General features: G+C 40.8%; 2 protein-coding genes across 9 annotated transcripts in view; one reads left to right on the top strand and one right to left on the bottom strand.

Annotated features, from left to right (window-relative positions):
• The window catches only part of TDRD6 (tudor domain containing 6), a gene marked incomplete at its 5' end in the record, with an annotated part of 11,214 nt that extends 377 nt beyond the window's left edge, over window positions 1-10,837 (top strand). Inside the window, 4 exons of the mRNA XM_010863229.1 lie at window positions 1-5,515; window positions 6,569-6,693; window positions 7,705-7,794; window positions 10,308-10,837. Of these exons, the coding sequence (XP_010861531.1) occupies window positions 1-5,515; window positions 6,569-6,693; window positions 7,705-7,794; window positions 10,308-10,337 (5,760 nt within the window). The remainder of the gene's footprint in view (window positions 5,516-6,568; window positions 6,694-7,704; window positions 7,795-10,307) is intronic.
• A 2,993-nt stretch (window positions 10,838-13,830) lies between these two features.
• PLA2G7 (phospholipase A2, group VII (platelet-activating factor acetylhydrolase, plasma)) overlaps window positions 13,831-14,112 on the bottom strand; it is a 37,651-nt gene continuing 37,369 nt past the window's right edge. For all 8 annotated transcript variants that reach the window (XM_010863063.1, XM_010863069.1, XM_010863062.1 and 5 more), the window contains one exon: window positions 13,831-14,083. In XM_010863063.1, the coding sequence (XP_010861365.1) occupies window positions 13,941-14,083 (143 nt within the window). In that variant the 3' untranslated portion in view covers window positions 13,831-13,940. The remainder of the gene's footprint in view (window positions 14,084-14,112) is intronic.

Raw genomic sequence — 14,112 nt, 5'->3', positions numbered from 1 at the left:
GTGCTGCTGCTCCACCGCCTGGTCCTCCTGGAGGTGCCCGAGCTGTCCCAGCAGATGCAGGAGCTCGGCCTGGCCCGGCAGGTTCCCGACAGTGTCTTCCGCTCCCTGCTAAAGCGCTACCTCTCGGCCTCCACGCCTGTCGTGGTCCCGCGAGTTCCCCCTAAGCAGGAGCAGCCTGGCCTGGATTACTTCTACCCTCAGCTGCAGCTGGGCGTGACGGAGCCCATGGTGGTTACCCAGGTGTGCCATCCCCACCGCATTCACTGCCAGCTCCGCAGCCTCTCGCAGGAGATCCACCGCCTCTCCGAGAGCATGGCTCAGGTATACCGGGGTTCCCCGGGGACTGGGGACGAGCACTCTACTAGTGCCCCCTGGGAGGAGAGAGAGGAGAGCCCAGACAAGCCGGGCTCTCCTTGCGCATCCTGCGGGTTGGATGGACTTTGGTACAGGGCGCTCTTGCTTGAGACTTTCCGGCCCCAGCGCTGTGCCCAGGTGCTTCACGTCGACTATGGAAGGAAGGAGTTAGTGAGTTGTAGTAGCCTCCGCTACTTGCTGCCTGAATATTTTCGGATGCCCGTGGTGACCTACCCTTGCGCACTGTACGGACTCTGGGATGGTGGGAGAGGTTGGTCTCGGTCACAGGTCGGTGACCTGAAGGCACTGATTCTGGGCCAGGCAGTGAACGCAAAGATTGAATTTTATTGTTCCTTCGAGCATGTGTATTACGTCACCTTATATGGCGAAGATGGGATTAATCTTAACTGTGTGTTCGGAGTACAGTCCTGTTGCTTGGCTGACCAGTTCCTTCAGAGCCAGGGCAGAGAAGAAGAGGAAGAGGAGGAAGAACCGGAAACAGCTTTTCAGTGTCAATCTTCTGCGGAAGAAATGGATGAAGAGATTTCACTCCCCACCTTACCATCTATCAAGTTAAAGATGAACACCTTCTATGATGCCCAGGTGGAGTTTGTGAAAAGTCCTTCTGAGTTTTGGATTAGGTTGAGGAAACACAATGGCACCTTCAGCAAACTGATGAAGAAAATGTGCAGTTTCTATGCCTCCGCCAGTAAGCTGGATGGTGTCATCTTGAAACCTGAAGCCGATGATCTTTGCTGTGTCAAATGGAAAGAAAATGGCTATTTCCGGGCTATGGTCACCCGATTGGAGGACCAGAATGTGGATGTGTTCTTAGTTGACCGGGGCAATTCGGAAAACGTGGACCGGTATGACGTGAGGATGCTACTCCCTCAGTTCAGGCGGCTACCAATATTGGCCCTGCAGTGCACCCTGGCTGATATTTGGCCTTTGGAAGAAAACTGGAGCCAAGAGGCAATTTCCTTTTTTAAAAAGACTGTGCTCCACAAAGAGTTAGTTATCCATGTCCTTGATAAGCAGGATAATCAGTATATTATTGAGATTCTTGATGAATCAAGAACGGGGGAGGAAAACATTAGTAAGGTGATGGCTCAAGCTGGATTTGCCAAGTACCAGGAATTTGAAACACAGGACAGTCTTTCCGTAAGTGTCCACTCTCCAGGGCATGTTTCAAACCATTTTACCATAGACGGTAACAGAATATCTTCTGCCAAGAAGGAAGAACAAAAAGCCATGAGAGATGGTAAAACTACAGCTGTTCCAGAAGTAGTGACTGACACAGCAGTTACGACAAACGTTTCAGCTGGACTTGTGCAAGACAATGAGAAAAGAGTGTCTGTTTATTCTCCTCTGGTACAGAATTTCTTGGGAATTGAGCCAGGCTCTTCTTGTAAAGGAGAGCTACAAGTTGGAACTACAGTGGAAGTCAGAGTATCTTGCGTTGAAAATCCCGGCTATTTTTGGTGTCAGCTGACCAGGAACACACAAAGATTTAAAGCACTCATGTGTAGTATTCAGGACTATTGCAACAACACAGCTCCTCCCCACCAGGGAACTACTCCTGCTTGTTTGGCAAAACGAACAGCAGATGGAAAATGGTCCAGAGCTCTAATTACCGGGGCACAATCTTCAGAGTATGTCAACATCATATTTGTAGATTATGGGGACAAAGAAATGGTATCTGTGAAGAATATTTATTCAATTACTGAAGAGTTTCTGATGGCTAAGGTTCAGGCTTTTAGGTGCAGCCTTTATAATTTAATTCAGCCAATGGGACAAAATCCTTTTCTTTGGGATGAAAAGGCAATCCAAGCTTTTATTGAATTTATAGATAATGCACAGGAAAACAGTCTTGAATTAAAGTGCACAATATTTGCTCTGGCTTCCATTCATGATGAACTGTTTAATGTGGTGGATCTGCTAACACCTTTCCAGAGTGTGTGCCATTTTTTGATACAAAAGAGACTTGCGAGACCAGTAAAATTTCAGAAACCTCTAGAGTTCTCTGTTAAGCTCCATTCTTACTTCTATTCTACACATGACATGAAAATTGGAAGTGAAGAATCAGTGTACATAACACATGTTGATGACCCTTGGGCATTTTATTGCCAACTGGGAAGAAATGCAAGTATTTTAGAACAGCTGTCCCATCATATTACACAATTAAGTCAAGTTTTGCTGCATTTAAGAACATCTCCCTTGGTCCCCGGCACATTGTGCCTTGCCAAGTATACTGACGGAAACTGGTGTAGGGGGGTAATCATAGAAAAAGAACCAAATAAAGTATTCTTTGTTGATTTTGGGAACATTTGTGTGGTAACAAGTGATGATCTGTGCCCAGTGCCTAGCGATGCACATGATGTCTTACTTTGGCCCATGCAAGCCATTAAATGTTCGTTATCTGATATTCCTGATCATATACCGGAAGAAGTTAAAACGTGGTTTCGGGAGACTGTTTCAGATAAGTCATTGAAGGCTCTGGTCGTAGCAAAAGATCCAGATGGAAGACTGATTATTGAACTATACAATGATAGCATTCAAATTAATGCTAATATTAACGAGAAGTTAGGGCTCCGGGGTTACAAAGGTGGGACAAGGAGAAAAAAAAGCAAAGCACTCCTCTCTACAACTGAAACTCTTGAAGTGAAAAAGGAAGATGTGAAGTTGTCACCTACAGAGTATTTAAGTAAATCAGAGAACAAACCAGATGGTATGGCACTCTTAGGAGAATCATACAAACCTAAGATCAGCTCAGCATGTAGGGAACTCAAATTTTTACAGAGTTCAACAAAGACAAACTTAGTCACTCCGCACCAGGACTCTGTGGGAAATAAAAATAATCAAGTGTCTCCATTAACAACAGACAAGAAATTAGAAAGTTCAGCGGAGCCCTCTTTGAAAGCCACAAAACTAGAAGCCTCTCTTTCAGAGAGAAAACTAAGAGATTCATGTGACAAAGGTTTGCCTCTAAAAATTTCTGAGTTCCCTAAGAAGGCCATAATGCCTGGATTTAAAACAACTGTGTATGTTTCTCATATAAATGACCTTTCAGACTTTTACGTTCAATTAACAGAAGATGAGGCTGAAATTGATCATCTTTCAGAGAGGTTAAATGATACTAGAACAAGGCCTGAATATTATGCAGGTCCACCTTTGCAAAGAGGAGATGTAATATGTGCTGTTTTCCCAGAAGACAATTTATGGTATCGTGCTGTGGTCAAGGAACCACAACTCAATGACCTTCTCTCTGTGCAGTTTATAGATTATGGCAATGTCTCTGTGGTTCACACAAACAAAATAGGCAAACTTGACCGTGTTAACGTGCTGTTACCAGGACTGTGCATTCCCTGTTCCTTAAAGGGATGTGGGGTTCCTGGGATTTTAAACCATAAGGAAGTGATGCATTACTTTTCCCAAAGGACAAATGAGACTCAAATAAGATGCGAATTTGTTCAGTTTCAAGACAAATGGGAAGTTACTCTTGCTGATGAACATGGGATCATAGCCGAAGATATGGTGAGCAGATATACATTCAGTGAAAAATCTCAACTAGGATTTTCTACGCAAATAGTTCAAGGGGCCTGTTCCACATTGGTCAGCAAAACAGACGTAGATACTTCTATGTTTCTTAACTGGTATAATCCAAAGATGAAGACTGTAAGAGCTTATGCCACAGTGATCGACGGACCTGAATATTTTTGGTGTCAGTTTGCAGATACCAAGAAACTTCAGCATTTAGAAGTGGAAGTACAGACTGTGGGAGAGCAGGTGACAGATCGGAGAAGTCGTATCCACTGCCCTCGTATTGGAGATCCTTGCATAGTGAGATACAGAGAAGATGGGCATTATTATAGGGCCCTTGTCACCAGTATTTGTGAAGATTATCTTGTGTCCATCAGGCTTGTGGACTTTGGAAACATTGTAGACTCCGTGGACCCGAAAGCACTCTGGAACATCCCTTCTGAGCTTTTGGCTGTGCCCATGCAAGCCTTTCCATGTTGCCTCTCAGGATTTAATATTTCACAGGGCGCATGCCCTCGTGAGGGATGTGACTACTTTTACGAAATAGTCACAGAAGATGTGTTGGAGATAACAATATTAGACATCAAAAGGGACGTTTGTGATATCCCTTTAGCCGTCGTTGACTTGAAAAGCAAAGGTGAAAGCATTAGTGAGAAAATGAAGAAATATTCTAAGATTGATATGCGTAGCAGTGATCTGAGGTATGAAAAAAATGATGCAGAAGTAAAGGGAGCTCTCGGAGTCCCCAGTCCCGATGTTGGACTTAAGAAATCAAGCAGTAAAACTGGACGAGAGAGAATACTCCATGTTGAATCCCAGACAGCTGAGCTCTTGCAAAGACTCAACAAAGACTTAAACATCCTTGAAACACAACCAGGTAAATTCTATGACCCCAAAACTGATAACATTTTTGAAGCTTTTGAAAACCCAGGCAAAAATAAGATTGGCACCGAGTTGCTGGAAGAAAAAGTCAAGGGCCTATTGGGTGACAAAACAAAGTTTGATGATAAGTACCCAATGCCAGGATTTAACACATTCTTACCACATGCCACCGAGGCAAAGGAGGTCCTGGAACTGAATTCTCTTGAGGTACCACTTTCTCCTGACGATGAGTCCAAAGAATTCCTGGAGCTAGAATCCATTGAGTTGCAGCATTCCCTGGTCGGGGATGAGGAGAAAGAAGATCTGGACCTGGTGCCTCCAACCATGACTCTTCCCCAAGGCTGTGACCCAGAGGTCACCCTGCCACCATTGCCAGGGCAGCTGCCCCTCAACTGTGAAGACGAGAAACAGCCTGAACTAGAACTGCCTACAGCCCAGCTGTGTCTGGAGGACAGAATAAACCCTTTGTCTTTAACAGCTAGTCAGAAAGCCCAAGAAGCCCTGTGCACTGAAGACATAAGAGGATCCAGTTGTGCGGAAAGCTTTGATGAGGAGCGGAGGCTGCGCCTGCACAGACAGACTTGCGATGCCAAGATGCAGATTGAAATGAGTATCTTTAAAGAAGAATTTACAGAATGTACAAGTAGAGATGCCATGCCACCATTGACCTCTCTGTTTTCTGAAGAAGAATACAAAGATGCAAGGAAACACAATTACACCTTACCAGATCATATCCCAGGTATGTGCAGTTTTTGACCCCCCGTTCACTTTTATTTAGCTTAGGGAAAAACAGTTATTTATCTTAAAAAGAAGAGAATAATTCTTACTGAATTAAAAAAATAATTTGAGGGGAGTTGAAAACCTGAAAAGAGAATTAGATTTGGATTTTTATGAAGGGTATTTTAAACGTGAAGAAATTAAGTGATGAAATTAATGTGAAATAATACTTTATATGCTGTGTAAAATGCTGAATTATTTTTGCTTTTAAAAATAGAATGCTTAAAATCGGTGTCTCTAAAAAGTAGTCCCATTTCAAATGTAAACAAATCATCTCTAGATCAAGACATTACGTTTTTTGGTCAGTTTTTAAAAATATGTAGTGCTCCTTTGCCAAGCTTATTGTAGGCATGAATTTACATTGGGGATCATTTTAGCAGAGTTTTAAAACAACTGGTTTTCTTTGTACATATACTTTGCTGTTCATTTGAAACACTTAAAACATTAGAGTTAGGGAGCCTATATTAATCAAGAAAGTTAACAGCCACAAGTAAATATTGGAGAACACTTATTACCATTACCTTTTTTATACGTTTTTTATAAATTATTTTTGCTGCTCTTTTCTTGCCTACGTAATAAGATTTGAAAGTTACACAAAATGGCTTATCTTTTAGGTTTTTTAAAAAAATCAATGTTAGACTTTTAAATGTCAATTTTATTTACTCGATTGTTGCATAATTACAATATTATTACACTGTACGAAATAGAGAAAACAGTAGACTAAGGAGAATGAAAATCATCATAATTCCACCACCAAGAAATGGCCACTGTGAGTGCTGTGATGGTGCGTATACTTCCTTCATCTGTGTCTCACCCTTTGCCTGTGTCCACATACACACAGTTTTAAAAACTAAATAGAGATCATGTTATTTAGGGAGACAGAACACGTTGTACTGTGCCATGATACCAATGATATGGGAGTAGTAAATGCATCGTAGGGAAATGCTTTGCTTGCATGTCTAACATTAAGAAATTAAGAGACATGCTTTGACTCTTGCTGTATTCAATCTGGTAGCTCAACCAGAGAACACGTACACTCTGAAAGGATTTACTGTCGGATCCAAATGTGTTGTGTGGTCAAGTCTCAGAAACACGTGGTCTAAATGTGAGATTTTGGAAATAGCGGAAGAGGGCACAAAGGTATGTAAAATTGCAGTGAAGTACTTTGTCTCAAAATGTACTTGCAGATTGTTAAGGAAATTTTACCAAACTTTACCAGATTAGAAAATCCCATTGAACAGATGAGTTACCTGCTCATTCTCTCTGATAATTGATCCAATGCAAAAACCATTTTAAAAGTTTATATTTAAACATTCAGGGCTCTTTCGTCTCCCTGGAATCCTATCAGTCACTGAGTTCCATACTTTCCACTTATCTCAGTTAAAACTGTTTTTATTAATGCCACTATTTTGGTTAAGTTTCTCATTTCACAACTGTTGGTGTTAGTTACTTAGTCTTGTCCAATTCTTTGCAATCCCATGTAGCCTGCCAGGCTCTTCTGTCCATGGAATTCTCCAGACAAGAAACTGGAGTGGATAGCCATTCCCTTCTCCAGGGGATCTTCCCAACTCAAGGATCAAACCCGGGTCTCCTGCACTGCAGGCAGAGTCCTAACCGTCTGAGCTACCAGGGAACCAACCCCTACTAGCTTCCTCTAATAACCTTCAATTGGTTTACCTCTCGTCTTCCATCCGTTGCTTCTCCACATTGCCAGTGTGGTGTTTGTCAAATGAGAATCTGACTATTATTCCCTTGTGTAAAATCTCCTTGAAACCTTCAGTAAATGGTGTTTCTCCTGTGGTTTGAAAAACCACCTGTGTCAGAATCCTTTGCCACATTTCCTAAATATTGATCCCTGGACTTTTCCCTCGCTGGCTGGCTAATGAAGAATTTCTAGGGGGAAGGATTAGCAATGTGCAGACTTATACCATGAGAATTTGAGAACATCCATCTTTGATGTCTAGGCATAGATACTCAATATGTTTTTTGGGACTGATGTACCATTGAGTTGAACTGCAATGTTAAAGTTTAACAAAATCATTGTGACCGCCTTTTGAAGTATTTCATTTGATAAAGGACACTGTGTAACTAAACATAAATCAGTGACAGTGTTTGGAATTACCAGTTTTTATTACTCTTTCTCTCTTGCAGGTTTTGGACCTTTCAAATGGCATAGAGGAGGTAGTAAACCCTGAGAATGTCTGGAATGGTATACCCAAATTGGATAGGAGTCCATCTGAGGTATGAGTATATTTAAGCAGTAATTAGTAAGGCTGTTGTTCATTTTGAAAGGTAACCTTGTTACTGAAAGGTGCAGGTCCCGTGGCTCACCACTTAGAAACCATTAAAGAGGCCAGGTTAGTGGAAAGGAAAGTTTGCTTTATTTCAGATGCTGGCATCTGGGTTGGGATGAGGGCAGGGCGGACGTCTGTCCAAAGGCTCCCCCCACTGTCAGTAGGCAAGAGCTTTTATAGACAGAAGGAGGGCACTACCTGTAGAAACAACACAGTCATCTCTGGCAGTCATCCTGAAACTGGTCATCAGTGGTCTGACCAGAGTCATCTTGGTTGTTTTAGGTAGTTGATCTTCAGTTCCAGGGCCAGTTTGTTTCCATTTCTTTAAGGCCAATTATGTCAGGTTATGTCATGGCTAAAGTCTGATCATCATGTAGTTAATTTCTCTATCTGGTATTTTAATATCTGCAAGACAGCTCACAGGATATGGCTCAGCATATTATCTACAGCCCTTGAGAAGGTCCTTGACTATGCTTAATGACTACATTGTTATTATTTGGTCTCCTTTGACTATTTTCCCTTGTTTCTGAATTGTCTCACTTTTCTGATTAAATTGATTTTCAGACAAAAGGCAGGCTGAGGACACAGTGGGGCATGGACCATAGAGTCCTGCTCTGTTTCAACTTGAACTGTTTTCTAAGCATTTGTGTTTAGGAATAATGGAAGAAAAAACACTTGTAATAACAGCAATGGAAAACAGCAACAACACAATCAATGCTTCTGGATTTTATGCCCTGTATCTTTTTGGGCAAACTATTTATTAATGTTTTCCTCCTTGATTTTCATTTTGGGATTAAAAAAAGGAAATTGTTTGTTGTTTCTGACCTTGATAAAATACATTTGATGCAGAAAATCTGAGAAAATGGTAAAGTTAAAAAGGAGAAAGTAGCAATCACCTATAATACATCCATCCAAAGACAGATTAATCAGTTTGATTTTAATAATTTTTGTTTATATGGGATATAAACATATCAGCAATATATTTTGAACATGGTTGATTTCATCGTACATACACACATAAATTGTGTTTTTCAGTTAAGATTATATGATAGGTGATTTCCCGGGCTATGTCTAGATACTTGAGTTTATCCTGTTTGGAGTTTGTTGAACTTCTTGCTTCAAAATCTGTATTGGATAGTTCCAATACTAGTCATGTCAGGGTTTGCATCTACTTAATCAGATACAGACATTCAAGTGATCTTTGTTAAATAATCTCTTGGAATTTCTTTGGAGATTTTTTAGTTTGTATGGTGATTCAGTTTGTTGGATGTTCCTGGTTAATGCATGGTCTTTTTCATAAGAGGCACACTGGTTCTTAGAATTGAGGCATCAGTTCAGTTCAGTTTAGTCGCTCAGTTGTGTCCGACTCTTTGCAACCCCATGAACTGCAGCACGCCAGGCCTCCCTGTCCCTCACCAGCTCCCGGAGTTCACCCAAACCCATGTCCATCGAGTCGGTGATGCCATCCAACCATCTCATCCTCTGTCGTCCCCTTCTCCTCCTGCCCTCAATCTTTCCCAGCATCAGGGTCTTTTCAAATGAGTCAGCTCTTCGCATCAGGTGGCCAAAGTATTGGAGTTTCAGCTTCAGCATCAGTCCTTCCAATGAACACCCAGGACTGATCTCCTTTAGGATGGACTGGTTGGATCTCCTTGCAGTCCAAGGGACTCTCAATATTGAGGCATGTGGAGAATGAAATCAGCTCTTGATGACTTTAGTGTTATGTGAAAGTATGCACCAATGAAAGAGAACAAAGAACTATTTGCCAACATCATCCTGCTGCTGCTGCTAAGTTGCTTCAGTCATATCCAACTCTGTGCGACCCCATAGATGGCAGCCCACCAGGCTCCGCTGTCCTTGGGATTCTCCAGGCAAGAACACTGGAGTGGGTTGCCATTTCCTTCTCCAGTGCATGAAAGTGAAAAGTGAAACTGAAGTTGCTTGGTCGTGTCCGACTCTTAGCTACCCCATGGACTGCAGCCCACCAGGGTCCTCCATCCATGGGATTTTCCAGGCAAGAGTACTGGAGTGGGTTGCCATTGCCTTCTCCGAACATCATCCTAGTAAAATATAAAATATGCCAATTTCATAATCTTTAGGAGAAACTTTGTATGATAATAGATATAGTGTGAGGACTAAAATATTTTTTTAAAAATCATATCTGTAGGAATAATTCCCTGTAGTAATTAGAATACACAGCTTTTCCCTCTCCCCATTTTTACAGGACATGAATTTTGTCATGGTAGCACCCACATAAATAATCTTCTTGGGCACTCCCTGGTGGTTCAGAGGTTAGGACTCCATGTGTCCACTGCAGGGGACATGGGTTCAATCTTTGGTCAGGGAACTAAGATTCTGTAAGCCACAACACAGTCCCCCCTACACCGTGCCCCCCTCCCCATTTTTTTTCTTATTTATACATTTCTTCCTCAACCTGAGGTTTTTCTCTTTTTGTTTCAGAAAAGAGGCCTGGAGATGATACAGATTTAACTGTGGATCTGTAAGTGTGGTCAGTCAGTTCAAAGCTGCTCTGAAATAAGTGCCATCTCAACCAGACCAACAAAAATATTTGAGAAAATTGAGAGCGTGTAAATACAAGATATTGTCATTTTTGAAAACTTTGTGTTGAAAACAAAACAGATCTCAGACTCCCTGTGTGGTGTATTTATAGTGCTATTTCTGTATATATTGAGTTGAGATGTTTCCTCTCCGTTTAAATGTGTCATCTTTCTAATCAGTTGGGAGGATTTATTTGGCTAAACAGTTTGCTAACACATTACTCACATTGCAAAAGAAGGAATATTTTGGTTTCTTCTGAATAATAGTTTAAGATAGAAAATTATAGGTTTCTGACAAGCATAATATATGATGCTGCTTGGGGGGATGGCTTTGTTAGCAGTAACTCCTTCAAAATTTTTGTTTTGTTTCTGAAGCTTTGCTTTTGACTAATACTCTGTTTGAATTTAGAAGTATACTAATATGACACAAAATTTGAATAAAGTTTGTCCTTAAAAGTATAATTTCATTTCATTAAAAAGAAAACATCTGGGACTTCCTTGGCAGTTCAGTGGTTACGACTCTGAGTTTCCACTGCAGGGGGCAGGGGTTCAATTCCTGAGGACCTAAGGTACAAAGAAGGAAAAAAAAGAGGAAGTCTGTGGTCATGGAACAAACCACAATTCTACAACTGGGGATACATAGTAATAGTAAATGGTAGCTTTCCTGTTAGTCCCTCATTGTCCTTCCAATGCACTTTTTTTCATGTAATCCTGGATTCTGAGGTGCATATTAATATTACCCATATTTTATAGGTGAGAAAGTTGAAGCTTTTCAGAGAAGATGAATAATTTGCCTGTCAAAGAGCTAGCAAATCTCAGAGGCTTGAGCAAACCTAGACCCATCTAACTTCAAAGCCCATGGTTTTAAAACAAGGCTTTGCATAGGTGGCAGCACACAAACAGACCCTAACATTAGGAAATCGATCTTACCTGTACGTGGCTTACTAGATATGTGACCTGGGCAGGTTATTATATTATTGTTCAGCCTTGATCTTCCTTAGCTGTAAAATGGGGATAATAAAACTTTTCTTGCAGTGTTTTTAAGATAAGAAATAACTTAATGTGCCATGGGAAATAGATGGGGAAACAATGTCAGACTTTATTTTTTTGGGCTCCAAAATCACTGCAGATGGTGACTGCAGCCATGAAATTAGAAGACGCTTACTCCTTTGACGGAAAGTTATGACCAACCTAGGTAGCATATTCAAAGCAGAGACATTACTTTGCCAACAAAGGTTCGTCTAGTCAAGGCTATGGTTTTTCCTGTGGTCAGGTATGGATGTGAGAGTTGGACTGTGAAGAGGGCTGAGCGCCGAAGAATTGCTGCTTTTGAACTGTGGTGTTGGAGAAGACTCTTGAGAGTCCCTTGGACTGCAAGGAGATCCAACCAGTCCATTCTGAAGGAGATCAGCCCTGGGATTTCTTTGGAAGGAATGATGCTAAAGCTGAAACTCCAGTACTTTGGCCACCTCATGGGAAGAGTTGACTCATTGGAAAAGACTCTGATGCTGGGAGGGATTGGGGGCAGGAGGAGAAGGGGACGACAGAGGATGAGATGGCTGGATGGCATCACCGACTCGATGGATGTGAGTCTGAGTGAACTCTGGGAGTTGGTGATGGACAGGGAGGCCTGGCGTGCTGCAATTCATGGGGTTGCAAAGAGTCGGACACGACTGAGCGACTGAACTGAACTGAACTGAATGTGCCAGAAAAGGAGTAGGCCTTTGATAAATATCTCCTTCTTTTCCCTGAAAGAGGCTTAGTATGCACTATGGTAGGTTATATTTTTTAAACTTCATTGGATCCTTTCGCATCAGCATGTGCCACAAACAGGATTTTAAAGAGGTGCTATTGAATGGAACATCAGGTCTATTGAAATGGTTGTCCATTTCTAAAAACATGTATATGAAACGTTACGAGAACTCTACAGCCTGATGAGAAGAGTGAGAATTAAAAACCTTAAAAGTTGGGTAAAATTTCAACAAGTAAAAAAGGAGAGGATTTTACATTAAGCGTAATTGAAGTAGATGAATATATGCTTGTTCCCAGGATAATGAACAGACAAATTTGGCTCATTCATGTAGGAGTTGTCGTTGTGAATTAATTCCTGGGAGCAAAGGTCAGAGAAGATGTATGAAGGCCAGCTTATAGAAAGCCATCAGTTTCATGATAAAAAATTTTAACTCTTCATTTAAAAATATTTACTCTGAACAGTTACAGGAGAAATTATATTTCTCAAAATGAGTGATTTTGCACATTAAAACATTAAGGTAGGCCTGAGTGCCAAATCAGAAAATGCAGTTACTTATTAACAAGGCAAAAGGAATAGGCATAGAATAGTTAACCAGGCTTGCTTACTAAGTACTGATTATCCTTGTTCTCACTGGCTTTCGTGAAAATCCATTATGCAGCATTCATAGGAACAAGACCATTCTTAGACCCAAATATACTTGACTGGTGAGTGGCAGAAGTGTTTACACTGCTTGGGAAACAAAACACATTCTCCATGACTCCCAGAGGCGGAAGTGTGCAAATCTTTCAGTGATCTTTTTACCTCCATTTATTGTGTTTTTCTCCTTTTATTATTCCATATAAAATTAAAAAGATCCATTAAATAACACTCATGGAACATGAAGCAGTGAAAATTATGGCCTTTTCTTTTTAAGTTAGCAAAACTGGAATTTCTTCAAAGTTGAATCTTGATCTTTTTTTTTTTTTCACTTTTCCTGTTTTCCTGTTTTTAATTATTATTGGAGTACAGTGCTGTGTTAATTTCTACTGGACAGCAAAACGTACGAGCCATACACACACCTATATTCTCTCCCTTTATATCCTTCACAGCCTGTGGGTGAATCGGTAACTTTATGTGTGATGGCTGGAATCGAGGGCCACTCATTTGCACCTTTCTTTAGTAAACAGAATCTCTGAGGTAAACAAAGTGAATGCAAGCAAATTACCAGCTTTCTTTAATCTGCTGCCTTTGTTTCGTCACCAGTGTCCATCCCTGTGTGGTCATCTTATTGAAATTGCGCTCTAGCACTCATTCCACAGTTAAAGCAATGGCTTTATTATCCACTTGGTCTACTTTTTCTTACTGTGACCCGGAGTCAAATGGAACCACTGCCAAATCCTACATAGCAGACCATAATGCTAAAACTCAATTCTGTAGCCTATAACAGAAAAAAAAAGAGGCAAGAAAATGTTTTTATTATATTTTTAGGAGTGTTAGGTCACTGTAACACATTTCCAGTGGCCTTGTGCCAGTTTTATTATATGTGCCTGTTGAACTAATGTAAAATCAGTTTTTTTACTGTGAAAAAGGATCACTTTAGTAAAATTAAAATTTAGGCTGCTATGATTTTCATATGTAGCTGTCTTTTTCTAAATTTAAAGGGAAAAAAAATAATACAAGCTTCAGTCACTACTGTGGTATAGCCTACATTTTTTAATATGAGCTATTTGAGAAAATACATTTAAATCATACACACACACACTTTTAGACAAGTTCGTAAACAAAACTTTTTAAAAAGCTCTTTTAATCTAAATTTGGTCTCTCTATTCCTGTGGAGTTCTGCAGAGTGGCTTGGTGGTTGGTTGTGTTAATGTTGGTCCCTGGAATAAGATTGTGATCTTCGCCTTCAACTAAAGAATCCCACTGATCAAAATCTTTCTGAAGTCCTGTAAGATAGAAACGTCATAAACATATT

Source organism: Bison bison, unplaced genomic scaffold (assembly GCF_000754665.1).
Source record: "Bison bison bison isolate TAMUID 2011002044 unplaced genomic scaffold, Bison_UMD1.0 scf7180017864487, whole genome shotgun sequence".
Classification (NCBI taxonomy): domain Eukaryota; kingdom Metazoa; phylum Chordata; class Mammalia; order Artiodactyla; family Bovidae; genus Bison; species Bison bison.
The sequence above is the reverse complement of the archived record's forward strand: the minus strand, read 5'-3'. Positions and strand labels throughout refer to the sequence as shown.